Source organism: Amborella trichopoda, chromosome 3 (assembly GCF_054954075.1).
Source record: "Amborella trichopoda isolate Santa Cruz 75 chromosome 3, AtrichopodaSantaCruz75HAP2 v2.0, whole genome shotgun sequence".
Taxonomy (NCBI): Eukaryota; Viridiplantae; Streptophyta; class Magnoliopsida; order Amborellales; family Amborellaceae; genus Amborella; species Amborella trichopoda.
The window spans coordinates 45,257,165-45,282,869 of NC_142338.1; the positions used below are offsets into that span (position 1 = coordinate 45,257,165).

General features: G+C 33.6%; 1 protein-coding gene across 1 annotated transcript; it reads right to left on the bottom strand.

Annotated features, from left to right (window-relative positions):
- Window positions 1–596: 596 nt before the first annotated feature.
- Window positions 597–17,736, bottom strand: LOC18443951 (mechanosensitive ion channel protein 10). The gene is made up of 5 exons (XM_006854130.4): window positions 16,284–17,736; window positions 13,244–13,367; window positions 2,504–2,797; window positions 1,455–1,657; window positions 597–1,158 (listed from the first exon to the last, which is right to left on the bottom strand). Exons 1-5 carry the CDS (start codon window positions 17,645–17,647, stop codon window positions 888–890), a joined length of 2,256 nt encoding a protein of 751 aa, XP_006854192.3. The 5' UTR covers window positions 17,648–17,736; the 3' UTR covers window positions 597–887.
- Window positions 17,737–25,705: the final 7,969 nt, after the last annotated feature.

Sequence of the window (25,705 nt, forward strand, 5' to 3'; positions counted from 1 at the left end):
TCATACTTCTTCGAGTAAAACTAAGTTTCAACAAAGACATGCTATAAATTTTTGGTCGGATTGGAGTGATAACCTAGTTACTAAAATGAGGCACACGGAAAACTAAATGAAGACCTGAGCCTATAACTTAGATTTGGAGGTATGAGATGAACTCGCTTTCTTCAAAGTATTGAAATGCACCCTTGTATTCACAAGCTTATTTCATTCACATGCTTATTTCATTATGTGGATGTTTTGCACGAGGCTTGTTTCTCATTTATTCTTCAAAGTTCAAACAAAAAGGAAGAGAAAGCATCTATTTAAACATGCTTCTGACTCTTCGATGTGAGAATATACCCAAAACAAAATCCATAAAATACCTTGTTTTCAAACACTTTCTCAAAGTTAGGACAATTGAGAAATATCCAATTTTATTTTTGAAATTTAAAACATGTCCATATGTTTCATATTTAAACATAGTGTATTTAAAACATGTCCATATGTTCCATCTAGATCGGCGATCCCAATCGGAAACTGCCAAGTTTTAAAACACTGCTTTAAAAATAGTGTATTTCGTAATATATTATAGTGTTTATAGATGAAAAGTTGTACACAAATTTTGAAGCTTCAAATTTCAGGGGCAGTACTAAAAAAATACTTCCAATAATGTTTGGTGGTTCGCCGAAACACAACCCTATATTCTAGACTAAAAGCACGCAGACTTTCATTTCCTTACTCAACAATTCTCTAGGCTTTCAAACAACTGACCAAAAACACAGTGAAGCAAAGTCATAAACCAACTTTTAACAGACCAACAACCTTCTGAAGGGCTGACCACCTTCTCATATGTCAATAAACACTGCTGCACTGATGGATCAGAACCATAGAATCCATGCCAAGAGAGTTGTTCAGCCGTTGGATTCAACTAGTGTAATAGAAGAGGGATGTTGATTTAGGCAAACCTCTTGTGGTAAGAGGTTATATATTATTTCATGTTTCTCGAAGATCCTTTTGAGTTCGAGATAAAGGTCGGATTTACGGCTGATCTTGTCGATATAGTTTTGGTAGTTCATGGTGTGGGTGAGGTAGACAGCCATATTCATCTTATTGACATTTTCTATCGCCGTCACCGCTACCGTGTGCTTCGACTGCCAGTGCTTGGGCTTGCTTTGTATGTAACTGCAGCCCAAAACATGTGCTGTTATATTTATGTTGTCTACTGTTTGAATCAAAACAGCTCACTCTCTCTCTCTCCATGCACATAACATACACGTATGTCATTTTAATGAAAAAAATATTCTTACTTATTTTATAGCTATGGAATAAAAAAAAATTAAAATAATTTTAATACGTCACACCGCTTTCTGAATATAACTTATATAAGGTTTTATGCGCTCTTAATAATACAAGGAATACACACACATCTTGATGAACAAGAAAGGAAAAAATGGGAGCCCAGTGAAAATAGTACTCACTTATGAATCTGGTCCTTGAGGATATTGATTTTCTCCAAGGGAGTGTGAACATCAATAGCGAACTCAACAGTGTCAGACATGTTTGGGCTTCTGTAGAAATTGCTGATGGGCTTTGTCAAGAGCACTGAATTCGGATAATATATCTTCTCATTGTCAAACCTCAGGAACACTGTTGATAGAATATTCATCTCCTCCACTATCATCTGCCATCACAAACCCTTGACTCTCTTATTTGATTCATTGCAGCTTTCAATTTCATAATTCATAATTCATAATTCATAATTCAGATTGGGTTAGGGACTATGTTCCTTTTGGTGGTTAAAATTGTAACATTCATGATCTCTTTATATGTCAAAAAGAACTGTTGTGAAGCCATTTTGTTATTTGTGAAAACTAATTAAGTAGCTAATCCAAATAGAAAGCAATCTAACAAAATGATGTGTGTTTGAGTGAGAGATAAAAATGGAGTGTCTATGACTGCAAAATGTGGCAATTTCCCTTTAAAAGATCGTATTACCCTTAGTGCTCTTAGGCGAGACTTACAACTTGTAACATTTCTTTTGGGGTAGTTAAGTTGGTTGGAAACCAGTATTTCAAGATTACAACAAGAAGTTGAGTTATGAGCCAAGCTAAAATTAATATTGGCACATTTATTGTAAGTTTTCCATGCTATAGGACATTGAAATTTCATTCCCAACTTTCAACCATTTCCCCTACAAACCCACCTGCTTACTGTTGATCCAATCAAGGCTCGAGCATCGATTCTCCACAACAGGGTGGTTAGCTAGAAATAACAACAAAATATAGGTGTAGATCACAAAATTTAATAACTATTGATATTATGATAATAATAAGAAGTCGACCTCAATTAGTTGGAAAAAGACTTTGATGATGATGACTCTGATGATAATAAGAACAACAAGAGTAATTATATAAATTTATGAAGCAAACAAATAAACAACAACAACAACAATAACTTGCAACAAACAACAAGAACAAGAACAATAATAGTACTAATAATAATAATTCGAAAGCGGATAGATGCTTACTTGAACTCCGTCGATAACACAACGGTCACCTACATCAAACGGATGCATGACAAACACAAAGATGATGGCTTCGAAGATGGTCTTGCAGGTGTTGTTAAACATGAAGCCCACAACCAGTAACTGCGAAGAAACAAACAATATCACCTTGGATGTGGCCACCCCAATCACCAGTAAGAACTCTATTATGATGATCACGACAACCACACAACTCGCAAGCTTGTGGAGCTGGTGCACCGCTGTCTTTGCATCAGTTAGGGAGTTGGCAAGGGCTTTGCGCTCCATGTGACCTTTTACCTGACATATAGACGGGGGTATTTTGGTTATTTGGGATCATCGGTCATTAGTTTATTTTAGACAAAGACCTGGTTTAAATGATGCGATTCTTAAAAATCTATTTTTGAGATGGATATTTGGATTTAATTTTTAAGGACATGTAATCTCTAACATGGAGATCACATGAAAAAATAAATAAATTTTAAAAATTAAAAATAATAATTCTATTAAAAAAACATGTGAACTGCATATGTAGAAATGTGGTCCAGCCCGTAGGAATCAATTTTCCTTTAGACCATGTCGTTAGTTTGGTATGTGAGAAGGTATTCTCTTGGGAATGGGGTTGGGCATCTACGATTAGGGGAGCAGATGGCTCAACATAATGTCCTAACATTCATTCCCACCGTTAACATATAAAAAACAAAAAAAACAAAAAAAAAAAGAAAAAAAAAAAGAGAGAGAGATATGGAGAAGGCATTCTCTTTGTTTGTGAATGGTGTTTAGGTGATTGGAGTTGTTTTATTAAATGAAGCATAGAAGACAAACTTAAATGAAGACAACTGAAGACACATAAGACAATAGAGGCATATGGAGGAAATTTACATGAAGGCACATCTAAGCAAAAAGCAGACATAAGGAAAGCACACCATGACTGACTAGGCTAAGAGGCCCTGAGAAGCTCCAGCCTTAAAACACATTTTAAGAGGTCTTATATAGGCAACGGATTTCAAATCCGGACTTCAAAGAAAAAAAATAAAAAGGACATCAGTCCGACATGATCTAGTGGATCCATGTAGGTACAGTATAAAGTAATACAGTGTAAAGTGGGTACAGTAACATCATCTGATACAGTGACAGCTGGTAGTGAGAATAGTGACAGCATCTAGGAGTAATGACAACATCTTATGATGAAAAGACAGGTTTTCCGACCGGTGGAAAGTTTAGAGAAGACATCATCCTTATCCTTCAGTCTGTGTCATAGACTAGTGGTAGTCCATCAGTGTCGTAGCTTGGTGAGGAATGACTTGAGGGACTGTGAGACGGTCCAATGTAAGAGTTATCACTAGAACTAGTGTCAATCTGTCCTTCAGGAGGAGGATGATCAACTAACTAGAGGTATAGTTGGTGAAGAAGGGCAACACCAAGGGGAGTTTCATCGTTCCATACTGTGGTTCCTGCAAAGATATCCAAAGGAATCCATTCTGGCTGGACTCTGTTAATGTAGCACATAAGAATTTTTAATTCTTTTCATTGTTCTGTCTAGAACATCCAATAATTTAGGAGATTAGAATCATACCATCCAATGGTTTAGATATAGGGATATTGGGCAATGAAGGTATATTCTAGAAAATATTGAGGTTGTAGATCTAGAAGGAAGACTATGATGCGATAGGGTTTGTGATAATAATCAAAAGACTGAATCCATTGATCATAATGATAATGTTTTAAAAATAATTTATAAAAGTTGAAGGCTCTTGGGTTTGGGTGTACATACTTACTCCATTGTAAGAAATGACAATGTCTTATATGAGACAGTAATTTCCTAACATGAAAATTGAAGCAGATATGGTGGATTTGGGTAAGGTACCAAAAGAAACAAAGGGCTTCTTTAGGCATGTTATAATAGTATCTGGTTTGGAATAAAGATAAAAATGGGTATTTTGGATGGCATCGAATTCCTTGAAAACATTCTCCATGATTCCTGATCAAAATTTCATACATTTTTTGTTGCATGAATTCATTACATGCTTCTATTGTTTTGTTAGGAATGAGATCATTAATTTCTTCAGGAACTTCTCTTTCTTTTTCTTCAATTCCGATTATGGATCCCAAAATGAGATAATTTGGAAAGAATTTTCTTCAGGTTTTTTTCTTGAGAACATATCAGCCATAACATTGTTTTTTCCAAGAATATGTTTGACTTTAAAATTCTATTGAGAAAACCAATTTGCCCATCTGAGTAACTATGGGTTCGGAAGAATCTTGTTTTTGAATTTTAACATATTCGAAAAACTTGACATATCCATTTCTACCAAAAAAAAATGGGCACCCGAACTGAACAATATATTACCATAGCCTTGCCCAACAACTTATTTCCCCAATGGATTAAGGATGGTTATACACATGTTCACTTTGGAGCCATTAAGCTTGCTTTAACTTTCCATGGAAGAAAAGGTATGGAAGCAGTTTCTCGAATTGCTTTGTTAGATTCTAGGTTTTTAGAATACCGGCATGCATGTATTGGAACTGTGCAAACAACCCTAAATGCCGGAACTATATTTGTTACCTTCTTTCCAAATTTTAATATCCCCATCAAAGATCCTCACCTAAGCTCAGTCTTTAAAGTTCAATTGCAAATCACAAGCAACAGACAAATTGAAACAGCCACTGTAGCTACACTCCATTATCAAATGGTGTATAGATTACAGAATCATGCCTTTGACATGGTTATTCATCTTTCTCCAAAGCAGGAAAACAAAGCCTTGTTTATAAAAGTAGATAACAATTCCCAACCCGTCTGTCATTATATTCCTAGACAAATCTTTAGAGAAAGACTGTTGGATTTGATTCCATCTACCTGGGTGACAAATTATAAAAATATGCAAAATCAAGGAAGGCCTCTTTAACAAACTGATTCCAGGATGACCAGAAATCCAAATGGAACAGTAAGAATAGATTTTCAAAATCAGCAGGAAACTGAGCAAAACAGAGAGATATTTCCAACTCAGTTTCATGGATTATTGGAAAAGGTTCCTATTGTCGTTTTTGATAAAAAAGGAAACCCAATTTATGAACAAAAAACAGCTGACGGACACCATTGGTTTGATGTTTGCAACTGTGATTCATGCTTTGAAGACCAGAATAATTTCCCAGAGGAAAAAAGAAAGAAAGAGAGCAAGGAAAAGAAAAAGAAAACATCACAGCAGAAGTTGCATGAAAGATATATGAATGGTGACCCTTATGTTGGATTACTTGGTCAATGTGCAGAAAAGTGGAACTACTATGTTTTATATGGTAGTCCCAAAGATGAACCCAAACCTCAGATTTCAAAAATCATCCCTTCAGGATGGGATGATCTAGACAAAAACAACATACCAAGTTGTTTAGCTTTTGACCCACAGAGTTCAAGCTATACCACAAATTTTCCCCCCTTACATGATTTCAAAAGACCACAAGAAAATGAAAAACATGTTTGGAAAATTAAAACTCCCACTATGAGAGACTCGAATGGAATGCAGAAATTCATATCACCTGCAGAAGCTAGTCTGAATTGGCAAGCTGAGAATGCCAAATCTCAGAATTTAGCCTTGCTTAGAATTGAAGAAAATATAATGCAATGTCTACTCAAGTACAGGCATTAGCCAGCTTGATTCACCAGTTGAAAGAAAGAATTCAACTCTTACATGAAGAGTTAATGAACATTTTGTACACAGTTAAGGACGTCAATGAATTGTCTGATTTACTGGTACAAAAGGAGCAAGAAAAAGCTAATTTGGAAAAACAACCGCAAAGTTTGCAAAATGACCTTTGGAAGTCCCAACACCAGTTCCAGACACAATATTAGACCTCTTCTCAACCCTCCGGCTATCACCCTCTTTTACCCATGCCAACTTTTCAAACATACCCCTCTTTAAGAAACCCAAACCCATTTCCTCCAACTAGAACTGTTTACCCTCCAACTGGTTTAATTCCCCCAAGAAACTACAACTTTAGACCTTTGAGAACATTTGAAGTTGAAAGACAACTCCCTGAGCATTTGATATTTCCACATTTAAAAAAGAGACAAAACCCAAATGTCCCATCTTCATCTTCATATCCTATACCAAGTTCTCAACCAGCCTCAATGACAGTGGTTACACAGATTCCCCAGACATCCACTCAACCAAAAAATGAAACTTAGATGATTCAGAATTCTGATACAAAATCTGATGTCATTGTTTCAGATGTTACAGCCTCTTCTGTCTCAATTCCCATGACCATCCATTTTGATGATTCCAATCATATGAGTTCTTTTCTAAAGAACTTAACAAACCCATCAGAAGTCAATCTCCAAGACGAAGCTAGTTCTACAGATGAATCTGAAGAATTCTCTTCTACCTCTATTGATTCTGAATCATTACTGATGATGAATCCTCCAGAACCACAACCTGAACCTGACCCAAATATAAAACAGCCTGAAGAAGTTAGACCTCCAAACTACCAAGAACCGCAACCAAACCCCTCCTATGGTGATACCTCCGAAGGCTTTACAATAGATGATATTCGACCATCCAAGTGGAATGATCGATTCAGAGAATCCAAGGATGGATGTTTGCTGAAATGATAAATCCAACAAACACGTTATCCCAAACAATCTTGAAAGTTATTGTCAAACTAAGATGATGTCTTTTTTACTGGTACTTAAGCCTCGGTGAGTATAGACAAATCCAATTGTGAAACAGTGAGTCAGTATTCGATTTCCTGAACTACATGGTTTCTGAGTTTTCTGGCCCAGTAAAGCATGAACAGATTGTAGCAAAAGAAGAATTTTTTCAATTGAAATGTTGCTCTTTCAAAAGACGAAGACCTTGAAAAACATTTTGCTATGGTGGGATTGACGATGTTAATCTAAAGCAATTTTATCTTGAATCTATACCCCCAACTCTAGGCAAAGAGGCCACAAAAACAATGGAAAATCAAGGACTTACAATTCAAAACACCACTTTTGATGAACTATATCAATATGTTCTTCATGCACTGGAAAGGCTTTGCAATCAAGTTGATTTTGTCAAAAAAATGCAGAAGAATAAACATTTGTTAGGAAAATAATGTGAGAAACCTTATCTCAAAATCAAATGTAATTTAGAAAAGCTTTGCCAATGTCCAAAACCTCTGAAGAAAGACAAGCCTTTTAAACAAAAGAGGCACAAAAAGAAATTTAAGAAATTTAAGTTTCTTCGAACATCAAGATTTCATGATTCCAGACACAAGAAAGGAAACAGATGTTTTGTTTGTGGACAAAAGGGACATTTTGCAAAAAATTGTCCTAATCAGAAGAAAAAGAAAAAGATTATTCATCTCCTTTCACAAGTAATGAATGAAGAAATTGAAGATGATTTAGAATCAATTTTCTCTTTAGATGATGAGCAGTCCCCAGAAACATTATTATCCATTGCATATTATTCATAAGAAAATGAAGTCAATGAAATATGCAAAACAGACTCCTCAGAGATTTTGTTACCACAAGAAAATAAAACAGACATAGCTAGTTTACCCCTGCAGCCTTCACCAATAGCCATGGTTCAAATACTCCCAGAACACTATGCTAAACCAATGTCAATCACTGCTTTTTTTGATACAGGTGCATCTGCTAGTATTTAAAACCAGATTTACTGCCACACAGTTTTGAGAACCATGCCACCCGACCTTTAGAGCTGCTAATGGAGAAAAATTTACCATAAACCAGATCAGCAAACCCATTTTGATTAAACTTTTCCCCAAACTTATAATCCAACACAAACTGTTAGGATCCTATTTACCCAACAAGGAACTTTTGCTTGGTTTTGATTTTCTTCACCAGGTAAAACTTCAATGGACCCACAAAGGACTACACTACAAATCCTTGACTTTACCCTGAATTGCATCCATAGACCAGAAACCAAGCCTTGAAACTGTTAAACAAAAAATTTTGACAAACTGTTGTGCTAATTCCCATACTGAGTTTCTAAAAAAATGTACAAATCCTCTGTGGAGAAACCATAACTTTGATGTCAAATTACCTTTTAAGAAGAATGAGGATATAGACCCTACAAAAGCTTCACACAGAGGTTTAAATCTAGACCTTTTGGAACAAGCTAAACTGGAAATCCAAGAGTTGATAAAGGAACAATTAATTGAACCTACAAGTTTACCTTGGGCTTGTGAAGCCTTTTATGTAAATAAAAAAGCAGAACAAATTCGACGAAAACTCAGATTCGTCATCAATCCTTAAATAATTTTTTTGCTGATGATAAATTTCTTCTGCCAAACTAAACAACAATGTTTTCTCAAATTTCAAATGTACACATCTTTTCTAAATTTGATTTAAAATCAGGATTTTGGCAAATAAGAATTCACCCAGATGACCGTCCCAAAACAGCTTTTTGTTTACCAAATTACCACTTTCAATGGATAGTCATGCCTTTTGGTTTGAAAAATGCTCCAACATATTTTCAAAAAGTTTTAAGCCACATCTTTGAACCAACTTCAAAACAGGCTCTAGTAGACATAGATGACATACTCCTTGTCTCCTTAGATATCATGAGTCATATCATATTATTGTAAAAATTCTATTCCATTTGTTGTGAATATGGAATAATGCTCTCTGAAAAAAAATGTCTTTGCTACTACAAATATTGATTTTCTTGGAATGCATTTCCAGAACGGAAAATACAAACTACAGCCTCACGTAGCAAAACATGTGTTAGAGTTTCCTAATACTCTTCCCACTATAAAACAAATCCAACAGTTTTTAGGCATTGTAAATTACATGTCCCCTTTCATTCCTAAGCTTTCTCTATTCACCAGCCCTCTTTATCTTCTTCTAAAGAAAAAAGCACCACCATGGACATACAAACAAACTGAGTGTGTTTTTAAACTCAAAGATTTATCTCAAAATCTTCCCCCTTTAAAAATCCCTTCTGATGGAAAACGGATTTTACAAACTGATGCTTCAGATGAATTTTGGGCATGCATTTTGATTGAAGAGAAGGAAAAAATAAGAATGGTTTGTGGATACAAAAGTGGAAAGTTCAAAGAATCTAAACAACATTATCACTCTACATTCAAAGAAATTCTGGCCGTAAAAAGAGGAATTGAAAAATTCCAATTTCATCTCATAGGCCATTGTTTTTTGGTAGAAATTGATGTCAAGTTTTCTGAATATGTTAAAATTCAAAAACAAGATTCTTCCCAACCCATAGTGACTCAGATGGGCAAATTGGTTTTCTCAATAGAATTTTGAAGTCAAACATATTCTTGAAAAAAACAATATTATGGCTAATATGTTCTCAAGAAAAAAACCTGAAAAAAATTCTTTCCAAATTATCCCATTTTTGGGATCCATAATCAGAATTGAAGAAGAAGAAAGAGAAGTTCCTGAAGAAATTTATGATCTCATTCTCAACAAAACAATGGAAGCGCGTAATGAATTCATGCAACAAAAAATGCATGAAATTCTGATCAGGAATCATGAAGAATGTTTTCAAGAAATTCGATGCCATCCAAAATACCTATTTTTATCTTTATTCCAAACCAGACACTATTATAACATGTCTAAAGAAGCCCTTTGTTTCTTTTGGTACCTTACCCAAAACCACCATATCTGCTTCAATTTTCATGTTAGGAAATTACTGTCTTAATAAGACATTGTCATTTCTTACAATGGAGTAAGTATGTACACCCAAACCCAAGAGCCTTCAACTTTTATAAATTCCTTTTAAAACATTATCATTATGATCAATGGATTCAGTCTTTTGATTATTATCACAAACCCTATCTCATCATAGCCTTCCATCTAGATCTACAACCTTAATATTTTCCAGAACATACCTCCATTACCCAATATCCCCATATCCAAACCATTGAATGGTATGATTCTAATGTCCTAAATTATCGGATGTTCCAGACAGAACAATGGAAAGAATTAAAAATTCTTATGTGCTACATTAACAGAGTCCAGTCAGAATGGATTCCTTTAGAAATCTTTGCAGGAACCATAGTATGGAATGATGAAACTCCCCTTGGTGCTACCCCTCTCCACCAACTATAGCTCTGGTTAGCTGATCATCCTCCTCTTGAAGGATAGATTGACACTAGATCTCGTGACAACTCTTACATTGGACCCTCTCACAGTCCCTCAAGTCATTCCTCACCAAGCTACGACTCTGATGGACTACCACTAGCCTATGACATAGACTGAAGGATAAGGATGATGTCTTCTCTAAACTTTTCCACCAGTCGGAAAACCTGTCTTTTCATCACAAGATGTTGTCACTATTCCCAGATGCTGTCACTATTTCCACTACCAGATGATGTTTCTGTACCCACTTTACACTGTATTACTTTATACCAGCTGTCACTGTACCAGATGATGTTACTATACCCACATGGATCCACTAAATCATGTCGGACAGGTATCCTTTTTATTTTTTTCTTTGAAGTCCGGATTTGAAATCCGTTGCCTATATAAGGCCTCTTAGGATGTGTTTTAAGGCAAGAGCCTCTCAGCCTAGTCAGTCATGGTGTGCTTTACTTATGCCTGCTTTTTGCTTTGGTGTGTCTTCATGTAAATTTCCTCCATATCAGGTATTTTATAAATGCCTCTATTATCTTATGTGTCTTCAATTGTTTTCATTTAAGTTTGTTTTCTATGCTTCATTTAATCATACCAGAGTCAAGTTAAAGAAATCCACGTTACTATTTTGACTGGGTTAACATTCTATTCATACTGAGATTAGTATGCTCTATGTCTGCCTAGCTGGTCTAGTTAGTCATGGTGTGCTTCATATAGGGAAAGCTTTATATAGGCCACTATGTATAGGAAATTAATATACCTCACCCTTTTAGTCACTTGAGTTGAATGGATGGCTATGATAGCTTCGACCATAATGTCACAAGTCAACCCCTAACTATTTGATATAGATCTGATATCTTATAGTGTTCTATTTTTCTTTTTCTTTTTCTTTTTTTCTACAAATCATATGAATATGAAATTTGGCAAGTGTCATCATCGCAATAGAGTGCACTTAAAAAAAATATTTTAAAAGTAAAATAATAAAATGAACGAATTACTCTTAAAATTTTCAAGGGTATCATCATCATCATAGCCTATTCCCAATTAATTGGATCGGCTACATAAATCTTGGTCCGCCATTCTGCTCTAATAAAGGTCATACCCTCAATGAGGCCATAAATCCCCATGTCTTTCCGAACTACTTCCAACCACGTCTTTTTGAGCCTACCCATTGCCCTTTTAAGTCATTCCACTTGAACTAACTCGTACCTCCTAACATGTACTACACTTGGTCTGTGCCACACATGTCTAGCTGACTTAAGCCTAATCTCTCTCATCTTATCACCTATTGGTGCCACATATAAATTCTCCTGAATAAATTCATTTTGAATTCTATACCTTCTTGTCTTGTCACTCATCTATCTCAACTCTCATAGATATCTGATTTGTTTTGAAAAATTAAAGTAAAATAGTATTTAGGCGAGACATTGTGATTGAAATCATCCTAGCCATCCATTCAAATTGGCTAGGAGAGGGGTGGCATATATAAATTCCTTATACCTAGTGTCATATAGAAAACTTTCTCCTTGATTAATTGGTAATCTTAGTTATTAAGGATAACGAGGGGCAAGTTAATTTGGACGCGTATCTTGTTATTCCCACCCTAAAAATCCATACATGTTCACCGGTGCTAATCGCAAATCATGGGTGCAATTAGCAATCCTTCTTCATTTCGGAAATATAAAAGAGTAATATGTCATTTTCAAGAGCATGGGGTTTCTATGAGTCAGTCGATTCACACTGTACCTATGAAGGCCCTCATTAAATCATCTTAAAAATGGATTTGGTTAAGATAATCAAGAACATGATAAATAAATAAAGATTTTGATAGTTAAAATACGAGTGTTTTGAAAAACATTCTACATGTATAAGCTCTGTAAATTTTTTACAACGTCAATCATAAAAATGGACGTTGCGGAGTCAGCGGGTGCAAGGGCTCTTACACCACCCGCGGACTCACGAACGGCTTTTCCTTTTCAAAATATTAAAAAGGTGATCTTCCACGAGTGCATGGTAATTCTGTAAGTGAATAATTTGATGGTGTATTACTTGTCTCCATCACTGAATGTGAAAGATAGTAATTGATTTAAAGCAATCGCATAGTCAGTAGTACCTACTAAGTGAATAATTTGGTTGGCCAATGTTTGCAAACTCGGCAGGTCGAACTCGGACCTGGACGGTCAAATCTGAATCGAGTTTGGTGGTCTTGGCAGGATATTTTAAAAAATAAATAAAAAATATTATATAAAATCCTCAAAAAATAAGGAATTTATTTACAGTGCGTTTTTTAATATATTTTTTATCGTTTTGGTAAAGATTGGAAAGTGTTTTGGTTATGAATATTTATTTTTATATTTTTCCATCTTTAAAAAAAAAAATTAATAAAATTCCCCTAGACACAATATAAATTTTTAAAATTCATTTTTTCATTATTTTTCAATTCCATTTGAATGTGTTTGTTTAATCATACTTTAAATATATATTTTTATATTTTTTAACTGTTTGGACCGGCTAATTAGACCAGTTTACCAGTTACTTGGAGCCGACTCGTGGCCGGATTTGAAGGTTGGTTCGATTTTTGGAACACTGATTTGGTCTATGCTGCGTGGGACCCCAAGCAACTCACTCATTAAATAGTGGTAAATGACACTTACCACCCAATTTCTGAAAGCTGATTGTTTTATCTTCCCACTTTCTTCAGCCCCCTCAAAAAGGGGAAATATGATGCAGACATCGTCTTTCTCCAAGAACTTCAACAGATCTTCCATCTCAATATACCTACAATTCAATATCGACCCATGTTCAAAATTCTCTCTAATGAAGATAGCATATATCATATCCCCCATTATCAATAGCAAATCACACACTCATAAATAGTAATATCTATTCAAATAATTGAATTGTTCAAATATAAATTCAATGTGTATGGATGAATGAACCGAAAATAAGGGTGAGGTTTTCATAAGGACATGGCTATATGGAAACTTGGTAAATTTTGAAGAACTAAAATGAATGGTCAAGAAAAGTGTTACAAGATGGATAATTATTTAGAACTTGATATCAATGTTTTATTTCTGATCATTGATGTAGATACGATCGATTTGTAAAGTTTCCAGCGTCTGAACTTATTTTTCCGGAAATTTATAAAAAGTTATAAATACCCCACAAGAGCATACTTGCTAAACATTTTATCCACTACTACTTTTTAAATCACACCACTAACCCCAATACTATTTTTTTTTACATCAACCCCTAAATACAAAAATAACATTTTTAAGGATGAAAATACCCCAAGTAAACCCATGTTCCTTTCTATCTCTTCACTATCTCTCACGGCTTTTAAATTTTTAGAGAGTTTCTATCTCTACAACTTAAAATTTTAGATAACTTGAAATTTGAGATAGTCTTTCTTTCTGAAAATTTACGTTAATTCTCTCTAAAACTTTAAATAATTTTTTCTCTCTAAAAATTTTGAGATAGTTTCTCTTTCAAATAACGACACAGTTTCTATGCGGCCAGCCTGCATAGTGTAGAAATATGGGCTTGACAATGAATATATTTTTTAAATATAATTTGATCATAATTTTAAGAGTCTATAATTAAAAAAACATTTGGACCGTTGGTTACAATTGTTTTTAGATGGATCACCTTACATCCATCTTTAAATTTAAAGATGGATGCTTTATACCTTTGGACCGCATATTACATAAATCCGGTCCAGCCCGTATGAAACAATTTTCCTTCAAATAATTTTGATATAGTTTCTCTATAAAAACTTGAAATTCGAGATAGCTTCCCTTGTAAAACTTTTTAGATTTTCTCTCTCTAAAATATCAGTTTTCGACTTTCTTGATAGAAACTATCTTAAATACATTAGGGATATTTTCATCTTTAAAAAATTACCTTTTTACTTAAGGAGTAGATGCAAAAATAAATACTTTTTTTTATTAGGTTGCGGTTAAAAAGTATTGTGGGTAGCATGCATACAAAGTATAGTACAAAGTGTATCTATAATTTTCCCTAAAATTTAACGACCTCTTGTGGACCGATCTCTCTTGATGCCAAACTTATAAAATCACAAAAATAAGGCCTTGATAAGATTTCAAAAAGCAAGACACATGAAAGAAAAAAGCCTCAAATTAAAGTTTGCATAAAAAAATAAGGGAAAGGTTTCTATACTTTTCCTACAATATAGAAGATCTATGCTTCCCCTACCATCCAGCCATCCAATTTTGATAGAGAGAGCTACTCACCGTTTGATTTTTAGATCCGACGTCTCAAAGTATTTTATATTTTGTTTTTTTAATAAAAATTGTATGAATATTAAATTTGTTACGTGCCATCTTCTCATTGGGGCACACCTATAAAAAATATTAAAAATAATTTTTTGATAAAATATAATGACCAAAATACCCTTTGAAATTTTCAAGGGTATTTTTATCATTTTATTTTATTCGAAATATTTCTTTTATATTTTTCATTAGTGCGAGTTTAATAGAGGATTGAACGTACAAAATTTGGTGTCAAAATAGTTTGTAGAAACAAATTTAAAAATAAAAAGGTATAGAGATGTGACATTGTGATTGGGACGATCTTAGCCCTCCATTCAAAATGGAAGGATCGGATAAAAAGAAATATATAAATTTTATGATGTAAAAAAAGCACAGAAAGCTAAAAAAAACAAAAGACGAGAGAGACGAGACAATGATTTATGGAACCTTAGTTTTGGCAAAGGGACAAAAACCAGCAACATAAATAATTCAAGGGGCAGGTTTCCTCCATTAAACTTGTCGTATTAAGCTTATCTACAAATAAACACGTCATTCAGCTAATTAAATAAATAAAATTAAAATAATGGAACCTCCAACAAGAAGTCTAAATTATATACAGTAATAGTAATAGTAATAATAATAATAATAATAATATATTAACGACTTACTTAAATAGATTTGCTAGCCAACTTCCATGGAGTTGGTGAACATTATTGACAGTAACAAAATGTTTGGGGCACAAGATTCCCTAAATCTTTGGTAATTGCTAATGATTAATTTAGCGGTAGACATTGCTATTTAAGGGGAAACCATGAAATACGAATGAAGCATGAAATCTTAAAAGAGTAAAATAAAGTTGAATAGAGATATAATTCAGGATATTTTACAATAGGAAAAAGTTTCTATAATTGCGGAGCTTTAAACAATCACAGGCCAAAAATTTCAGGTTTTTTTTTTTTTATGCCCAAATATTTTCAAATGGATCATCTTGACCTCAAGATGCATGGTCATGAGAAAAACACGGATTTCAAGTTTTGGAAATTGCCTCAAGATGTATGGGCATGAAAAAAAAATGGATTTCAAGTTTTGGTTATAATGCGTCATTCTTGGACAGTCAAGTTTCAAGTTTTTGTGGATATGGATCTACACTATTTTTGAAGCTTTAAATTTTATAATTAGAGATGAAAATATATTTTAAAGCTATTATAAAGATTTGGAGTATTGAAACTACATTTTTCAACATATTTGAAAGTAAGTGCGTTTTACTTTTAGGCTCTATACAAACCGCATCTTTATTAAAATGAGGTAGAGTTACATTTATTTAAAATTGATTTTCAAAAAAAATAAATTTGGTTATACGATTGTTAGAAAAAGATGAGATGAGATGAGATGAGATGAGATGAGAGTGAGGAGCAGAACTTACTTCTCCCCAGGCTTGGCAACATTCTCAAAGATCCTCTGCGCCTCTGCCTTGGCCTCCTTCTCGCTCCTCGCCTCCTCCTCCGACTTACTGAACTCTCTCATCATCTCGTCCACTGCATTCGACACTGACCCCAATCTGCCGGTGGTGATCACTGAGTTCACCATCCTCTTCATGCTCCATGCCGAAACATTCCCCTTCTTCAACCTCTTCAATCTTTCCGCGTCCACCTTAAAAGTATTCTCACTGTCACTCCTCTTCTTCCTCTTCATCTCCTCCATGACCACTCGCCTAAAGCTGGCTCGGGGATTCCCTCTATCCTGTCGACCGGAGACTTCATCGAGAGGGGGGCCTGCTAATGACTCTAACACATGGTGGTAGTAGAGAGAGATCTTGATCCTCTCAAAGAAGGTGTTAACATGAAAACCAGAGGCCAGGAGCTTGACTAATAGGATCTTAATTAGCCATGTAATTGCAGCTATAGAGCCAGCAATCAAGGCCTTGGACACAAACACTAAAAGCCTATGGCTCCTCCTATCCATGTCCACCTTTGAATCAAAGACCAATGACCAAGCCAAGAGCACAATACCTAACCAGACAATATTTTGGACACTCTTCCTAAGGCCATAGACAAAGTACAAGAGCCTAATTCTAAGCATGAAATTTCTTTCAATCGAGAACACAAGAAGACTGATCAACCAGCCTGAGAAGAGCCTACCACAAAAGATCACCATCATCATCACACACCATTTCCATATCTTCAATCCCCAAAGGGACTCTCTCTTCAAGGGCTTAATAGTTAGGCTTGTGATCAAACAAGTCATGATGGTAACAAAAGAGACCCACTCTACTAAAACTCTCCATCCTGGCTTACACTTCTTTTCCTTATACTTCCCTGGTAGATCCTCATCCTTGAATGTGTCTTCCTCCTCGTCGCCGCCGACCTCTGACCGTCGAGATGATCCGGGATCGAAGCCGGAGTTCTCCATGGCCTTTGTGGGCGCTTGAGGGCTGTAGTCTGTGAGCCTAGACTTGGGTCTTGACAATGCCACACTGGTTAAGGTTTTGCTATTTAATAAAGATTTTAAACGTTGGTTTTCATTTGGATTTCTAGTGGAATTTGGGTTTATGGGGGGTTTTGCATATGGGTTACTGGTGGGGTTGGCCATAATGGGTTTGGGGATGTTGGGTTTTGAGCTTTGGACCTCTAAGGCAGGCATTGAGTGCTTTTCTTCCTTCGGGGCCTCCTCTTTGAGACGGTTTGAATCTGTGGTTTTGGGGTCTGTGTTCCTTGATTCCATTTGCAGGACTACCTGATCTTCTTTAGGTTTGTCTGGGGTTTGGGGAGAGGGGTGGTTCAGGGCCATGAAAGGAAGTGGAGCTCTTCTTCTCTCTCTCTCTCTCTCTGGCCTAGTTCAGGGATTAAAGGGTTCTCTCTTTTTCCCTCTCCTCTCTCAAAAGTATGAACCACTGTTCAGATCATAATGAAGTCTCATTTTCGCACATGGACTATATTTATGTGAAATAGATATTAACATGAAAAGTTCCGATACTATGATCCCGCGAGAGCAAACTATTCTTCTACTCCCTCACACAAAATACTTCTTTAAAAATATTATTTTCGATTCAAATTTTTGGGAACCACATAATAATTATTGGAATATTATTTTCAAAGAAAAAATTTTGAATTTTAAGTTTCTTAAGATTTAGATATAGCTCTTAAAAAATTAGACATCTTTATTCAATCTTGACGTTTTTTTTTTTTTTCTATAGTACATAAAAATTTAATTTTGGAATTGTTTTTTGGAAATTCATTTTGGAGTTATAGTTATTACATCCCTAGATCTAAAAGGAACTCCTAGCATGCGTTAGACCTATAGGAGTAAATAAATAATACACTCTTGTAGGACTAGGAAATCGTTTGGGTAAAGTGAAAAGCACGTACCTTTGACTAAAGAGTAATGCAACCATACGACACGATAAGAAATGACGTGGACTCCTTAATGCCTTGTGCATGATAAAGCTTAAGAAATGATGTGGACTCCTTAATGCCTTGTGCATGATAAAGCTTATGAATGTGCATCACAAAAAATTGGGATATTTTTTGAGAAAAGTATAGAATGAGGCTATTTACTAATGATTTAAGTGGTCACGATTAATTTAGATTTTTGATCATTAAATGCGAAATTGGGTGATTGTATTTTTTCAATAAATCAAGCTCGAACTTTAAAAAAAATTAAATTAAATTTTATGACACGTTTAGACTATTAAATTTTGCATGAAATCGTTGTGCTAAATAAATACAACTATATTGTACCAAAAATAAATAATCTCATTCCTTATATTCAAACAAAAAAAAATTCAACAACACTCTAATAAAATGGCACTAGAAACACGACAGTCATGCTAAAACAAAGCAAATTGGAACGCTTTTCAGTACGGTGTACAGCAGTAGTGTGTACTCTTTCGGAACCAAAAGGGAAATTAACTTTTTTATTAACTTTTTTTTTTTTTTTTTTGGGAAAAAGTTGTTTATACGTTGGTCCCTTGAGGCATAAACCGACGATCTAAATATGAATAAGATGAATGTGACTAATGGTCCCTTCAAGGAAAAGGTTTTATTTTTCATTTCTAGCATTAACTTAGGTCTATTAATAGGAGCACAAGCACAAGATTGCAAAGAGTTGCAAAAAAAAGAGAGGTAAAAATTAATATCTCAAATATTTCCTTTTAATATATATCATGTTAGCTTTTTCTTCTTCTTTTTTTTTAGCACGTTAGTGATGTTTATGGTAGATATTGTATATTTCTTAAAAATTAGGATCAAGGGTTATTTCATTATTAAGGGGGCCGCATTTGTATATATTGGCCTGAGGACTCCTAGAAACATTATCCCTTATTGGGTATATGTAAAAGCAAATTTTAAAACTTGTTAGGGACACTGACTCTGGTTTGGCCCGAGTTCGAGTAATTCAGCCGAGTTATATGTCTAAGAAAAAAAATTGGGAAAAATTCAGAAAATGAAAAGTTGGTAAAAATAATTAAAAATCAGTAAAAAGTAAAATAAGTACTCAAATTTTTGTGAACAATTTATAAAAGAAAGGTGAATTATTGAAAATTTTCATTTATATAATGAATATTTTAAAAAAATAAAAATAGAGTAAATAACACGAAAAAAGTTCCAAAGTATAAAAAAATTATAATAAATAAAATATATTTATAAATCATATATTAAATTTTTAACAAAATTAATGAGTTTTTAATAAGTTTTAGCAAGTGCAAGTTGGCCCCTAGGAATTCGCCTTGGCCGAGGCCGAGTAGGCTCATCCGACTCCCTGAATACTGAATAAAAGATCGCCAATCCATTTGGCATTGAGGGTTAAATGGGAATCCATGGCGTTCTTGAAAGGATAATATTTGTATAAGGTTGCAATCTTAAATGTAGGATTAAAGGTGCACTTCAAAAATCGATTGGAAAAAGCTATTTTAATACTAAAAAACTCATTAATCGGTTATTTTGACATCGAGATGTATAAATAAGAAAGGAAAAAAAAAAGACTTTGAGTCTCATAAATAGTGCATCTTGCAATACATAGTCTGGACCAGCGTTTTAAAAAACGTCGAGTCGAACCGGACTCGCCCGGTTCGACTCGGAAATCGTGAAAAGGGGACCGGATCGCCTAAAAATCGGAAATTGTTCGGTTCTAGAGAGAACCGGATGATTCTGTACAGTGAATCGTCGATTCACTGTACGGAATGGGCGAGTCCGAACAGTGAATCGGCGATTCCGTACGGAATTTTTTTTTTTTTTTTGTTTGTAATCCATGATAGATTTTTTTGTAATACTTGATCGATTTTTTTGTAATCCATGATCGAATTGTTTTTGTTTTTTTGTAATCCATGATCGAATTTTTTGGTTTTTTGTAACCCATAATAGAATTTTTTGTAATCCATGATCGAAATGTTTGTTTTCTTTTCTTGTAATCCATGATCGATTTTTTTATTTATTTTTTTTTTTTTGTAACCCATGATAGAATTTTTTGTAATCCATGATCGAATGTTTTGTAATACATGATCGAAATGTTTGTTTTTTTTTTGTAATCCATGATCGAAATGTTTGTTTTTTTTTTTGTAATCCATGATTGAATTTTTTGTTTTTTGCTTTTTTTGTAACCCATGATAGAGTTTTTTGTAATCCATGATTGAATTTTTTGTAATCCATGATCGAACTATTTTTTTCTTTTTTTGTAATCCACGATTGAATTTTTTGTTTTTTTTTGTTTGTTTTTTTTGTTTGTTTTTTTTTGTAATCCATGATCGAATTTTATGTAATCCATGATCGAATTTTATGTAATCCATGATTGAATTTTTTGAAAATTTGTGATTTTTTTTGTTTAATCCATGATCGAATTTTTTTTTGTAATCCATGATAGAATTTTTTGAAAATTTGTGATTTTTTTTTTAATCCATGATCGATTTTTTTGAAAATTTGTTTTTTTTTTTTTAATCCATATTATTCAAAGAGAAAACGAGAGAGATGATGATTCTGAGGCCACCCTATCCCAGCCATATTATTCACATATCGAGTCCCAACAGCAACAGTGTAGGGATGAGCACGAAATACTGTAAATTAAATGCTGAATGGTGGTTCATGCAGGAAAATAACATATCAATATTCGCATATTCATTCAAAAACATGAAAATTCTTAATGAAGTACCCTCATTTTTTATTGAATTCCTAAAAACCAATATTTATAATGAATTTTAATAATTTTTTCGAATTTTTTTTAAGCTCTATTATGACCGATTCACCCGATTCCAGATCCGGATCGCCGATTCGCCGATCCGAATCGGTTTTTTAGAAGCCCGATCCGGGTCACCGATCCGTTTTTTAAACCATTGGTCCGGACCATCTATTTTCGCGATTTTCATATGTTTATAGACCTACTTTATTTTAACTATTTTTGGAGTTCAAAATTTTATAATTAGAAATGAAAACATATTTTCACATAATCCTAAGAATTTTTTACACCAAAATTATTTGTTTTGATAAAATATGGAGGTGCACTTTAATTGGATTGTTTAAAATTGCAACCTTATAAAAACCACACCCATATATGTTTTCCAAAATAATGATAAAAAGATAGCGTGCAGTTGGCAAACGGGTGCTTCCGTACGTGTAGAGGTAAGGTGCACCTTCAAATTTCATCATGGTGTATAATTTTGATGTAAAATGTTCTTAGGATTATCTCGAAATTTATATTTTTATCTAATTATAAAATTTTAAATTTCAAAAATAGTTAAAATCAAGTAGAGAACATATAAAACTATTGAAAATAGACGGTGTAAATAATTTGTTGTAAAATGCATTATTTTTTAAACTTAAAATCATTTTATTTTTCATCATAATACGTCTCGATGTCAAGATTACCGGTCAAAGGGTTTTTCAACATTAAAAGTACGTTTTCTCATGGACTTTGGAAGGGTATATGTAGTTCTACATTATAAGGTGGCATCCTAAACATAAAAGGGTGCCATTTGTATGAGCCTAGGCTCTAAACAATTGAATTAGAGCTTACCTTTAAATAGTATAGAAAAATATTGGTTCAATATTAAAAATCTTTATGATAACCTTAAAGTCTATTTTTATTCTTATTTATAAAATTTAAATCTTAAAAAATAGTGTAGATCGATAGGTCGAAGAGAATCTTGAAAATTGATGGTCCAAAAATTTATTACAAAATACACTATTTTCAAAACTTGAAATTCATTTTTTTCTCATATCCATATATCTTGATATCAAGATGATCAATTTGAGTATATTTGCACATCAACACCTCTTCTAGTTAAATATTTTAGGTAGGCCCTAATTTGATTGTTTAAAACCCCAGCTCTATATAAAGTTTTCCCAACATAAAAAACATTTAAGGCCGAGAGCTCCAATAATTGTAGCTAGATGGAGACCTTGACGGGCAAAAAGCTGGACACGTACTCGTCCCTGATATGTCGAGTCCAGAATGGCTTTTCAATAAATTAACACATTTTTTATTTTTGAAAATTTAAGTACATTTGTAATATGGAAAAAGTTTATATATAAGGTGTGAATCTTATATTGTACAAATAAACTGCACCTAAAAACCTATTAGAGGAGGTTGTTCCAATGCTGGAACAACCCTGAACTCAGTCATCTCAACCTTGACATTCAGCGACATGAAAAAAATGGGATTTTTAGTCCTAAAAACAGTTCATCTTCTAATATATTATCTCGATAGTTCACTTTCAACATTTTTAAGTGTTTATAAATCTGCTTAAACGACACCATTTTTAGAACTTTAAATTTCATAATTAGAAAAAAAATAGATGTTCATATCATTGCAAGACTTTGCAGCACCGAAACTACATTTTTTACATAGTTTTGATGTATAACTCACTTCAATAGTATGCAGTTGACACCTTATAAAAACCTCAGCCTCCTATCACTTGTATTTTTTATGTACATGTGCCCATCTAGCATGTTAAATGAAAACGTTTATACAAGCTGTCAACCTTGTACATAGAAGTAAGGAAGGTGCACCATAAAATCCCATCTTAAGAAGATTTTTCATCGTTAGAAAATTCTTTAATTGATTATCTTAACCTCAATATATATATATATATATATATATATGGAAAATCGATTTTCAAGTCCTAAAAATAATGTATCTTGTAACACTTATTTAGACCATCTTATTTCAAGATTTTCACATTCTTATAGATCTGATGTATTTGCACCATTTTCGTAGCTTTTAGTTTTATTATAAAGGGTGAAAAATAAAATTTTCGGCCATGATAAGAGTTTTGGCACTGACATACATCTTTCACTGGGATGAGTGGATTGCTTTCGCAAAACGTAGGGTCGTTAAAATATAGTTTATTGCTTGAGGGTTCCGCTAAACATTCTTTTCAACAATGTATTTACCTTACTTTTGGGATTGTCGATAAAGAGATCGTTTTTTTGTTGTACATGGAGGTTACAATCATTTTCACTCATTAGATAGCAAATTGGATAGTTTAGGATGAGGCATGAAGTTCGAGAATTGTTTATTTGGAACTGTATCTATTGATCAACACTCTTACACTTACCCATTTTGAAATTTAAGGGACAAAATTGATTGTGACATCCATATGGAGAGTTAAATGATCTCTTTGTAGACAATCCCCTTTGATAATATGAATAGATTCTATGTTTGCATTGCCTCCTCTCACCCCTAGCAATAGACCGTTACCAAAAAAAAAAAAAGGAGCAAGGAAAACAAAAAAAACTCTTTAACCTGTAGACCAATCTCAAAAAAAGAAAAGGCAAATATCCTGACAAAGTAATATCCTAAAATTAAATAGTTTAATTTTTGGATGATCAGATGTAAATGTCTAGAACTCAAATTTTCTTTTTCATTTTAAATAACTATATGGTGCTGTTGGATATATTTCAAAAATTTTAAAATATTTATTTTTCATGGAAAAGTAAGTGTACACTATGAAAAAAAGGTTCATTATTTTTTTTATTTTATTTTTTAATATAATGGAAGTTGATATGTTATGTTGAGACATCAACCTCCCTAAAGCTGACTATCCTTTTTCGATCGAAAAGCATAATCAGCCTCCCAGCTGTTGCTCCCTTGGTCGCATGATAGCATGACATACAGCATTAATTACATAGAAAGATATTCACAAAATTGGATTCAAGAACATGAGTATAATAGGTTAGATTCCTTCTCATTTGGCCACGGTATTTTTTTTGACTTGAAATTTGGTGAGATAAGATAATTTTTTTTTATTTTTTATAAATAAATAAAAAATCTTCTGCTGACAATAAAATTAAAACGTCATATTGTGTACCTATGATTTGGACCATTTAGTGATATATTCCCAGATAATGCAAAAGTTGAGCTTATGATGAACACAAATTGTGGATTTGTGGCCCAATTTGAATGGACGAAAAGATGTGGCACTTAGCGCCAACTACGTAAGTCTGATTTCATCTGGTGCTGGTGAATTACACGTGCAAGGCATGACTGAAAAGGGTAAAACCGTAAAACTTAAGCTTTCATTTCGTTCTCTCGCATCGAGTACTCATCACTCACACGTGCAAAAAGTTGAAATGACACGAGTGGATAGTGGGTGTATCTTTTCCTCCAAAAGAAAATAAGATTAAGACCTAATGGATATTTAATTACCAAAAAGAGATACCTGCGTCGATTTTTTAAAATAAATTTAATTATTCATTATTGTCATCATTATCTTAACCTTACTTCATTTATTCGAGGTCTATTATACGAGTTCTGTACCTGCATTGTATTCTATCAAGGATTGCATTGTATTCTATCAAGGATCATACTCCATGTGTAAATTTATAAGTGACCACATCTTTTCTCATTACTTTCATTTATATTTTTTTTTAATCTCCCAAGGCAACATAAGTACTTTTTGGATGATTTTTGTCGGACAAGCATTTAAATTTTTTTATTTCGGGTTTTATCTACCTATCAAAAAATTAGTCCATATTTGCGTAATTTTGAAACGTTATTTTTCCAGGCATTTAAAGCTTTTACATTGTTTTTATTTTATTTTATTTTTTTATGGTGGTAGTTGGGAGGTTGAGGCGGTTATCACCCTAGAAACTTGGGGTCTTGAAAGCAGTCCTAGACAAGTTTTACTCGAAAGAGAGAATTAAAAACAAGAAAATTTTTATATAAGGTTGAAGCCCTAAATAACCAAATTAAGGCGCACCTCAACAATATACTAAAAGAAGTTTTTTCGATGCTAAAAAACCCTCAAATCCAATCATCTTGACCTTGGGATTTTATATATATTTATTTATTTATTTATGAAAAATTTTCATGTTAGCCTAGGGGCTAACAGGAAGATATGAGCCTAACTGCCCAAATTGAATCTGAGCTAATCTGATGATCACTGATGCCTGATAGCATTTGAATTTTAATTTGTTTTTCTATAAATTCAAATCACTTAAAAGTTTAGCCGTATGTTCATAAAAAATAGGTGAATCTTCAAAAAATATCAAAACAATATTTTACATGAAAAAAATTGATCCAAATACCCCTGTAAAGTTTCAGGGGTATTTTGGTCAATTTTGTGTCTACGGATTATTGTTTTTATATTTTTATTAGGTGTGGCTTGATGAGAAGAATACATTCCTAAAATTTCAAGTGATTTGGATTTGTAAAAGAAAAACTAAAATTCAAACACGAAATGAGGTCGTGACCGTTAGATCGGACTAGATTCAATCTGGGCAGTTCTGCTCATATCTTCCTGTTAGCCCTTGGGCTAACAGTAGTATCTTCCTATATATATATATATATATATATATATATGGCTTCAAGTACTGGAATAGTACATCTCATAATGCATTATCTAGACCGTCAATTTTC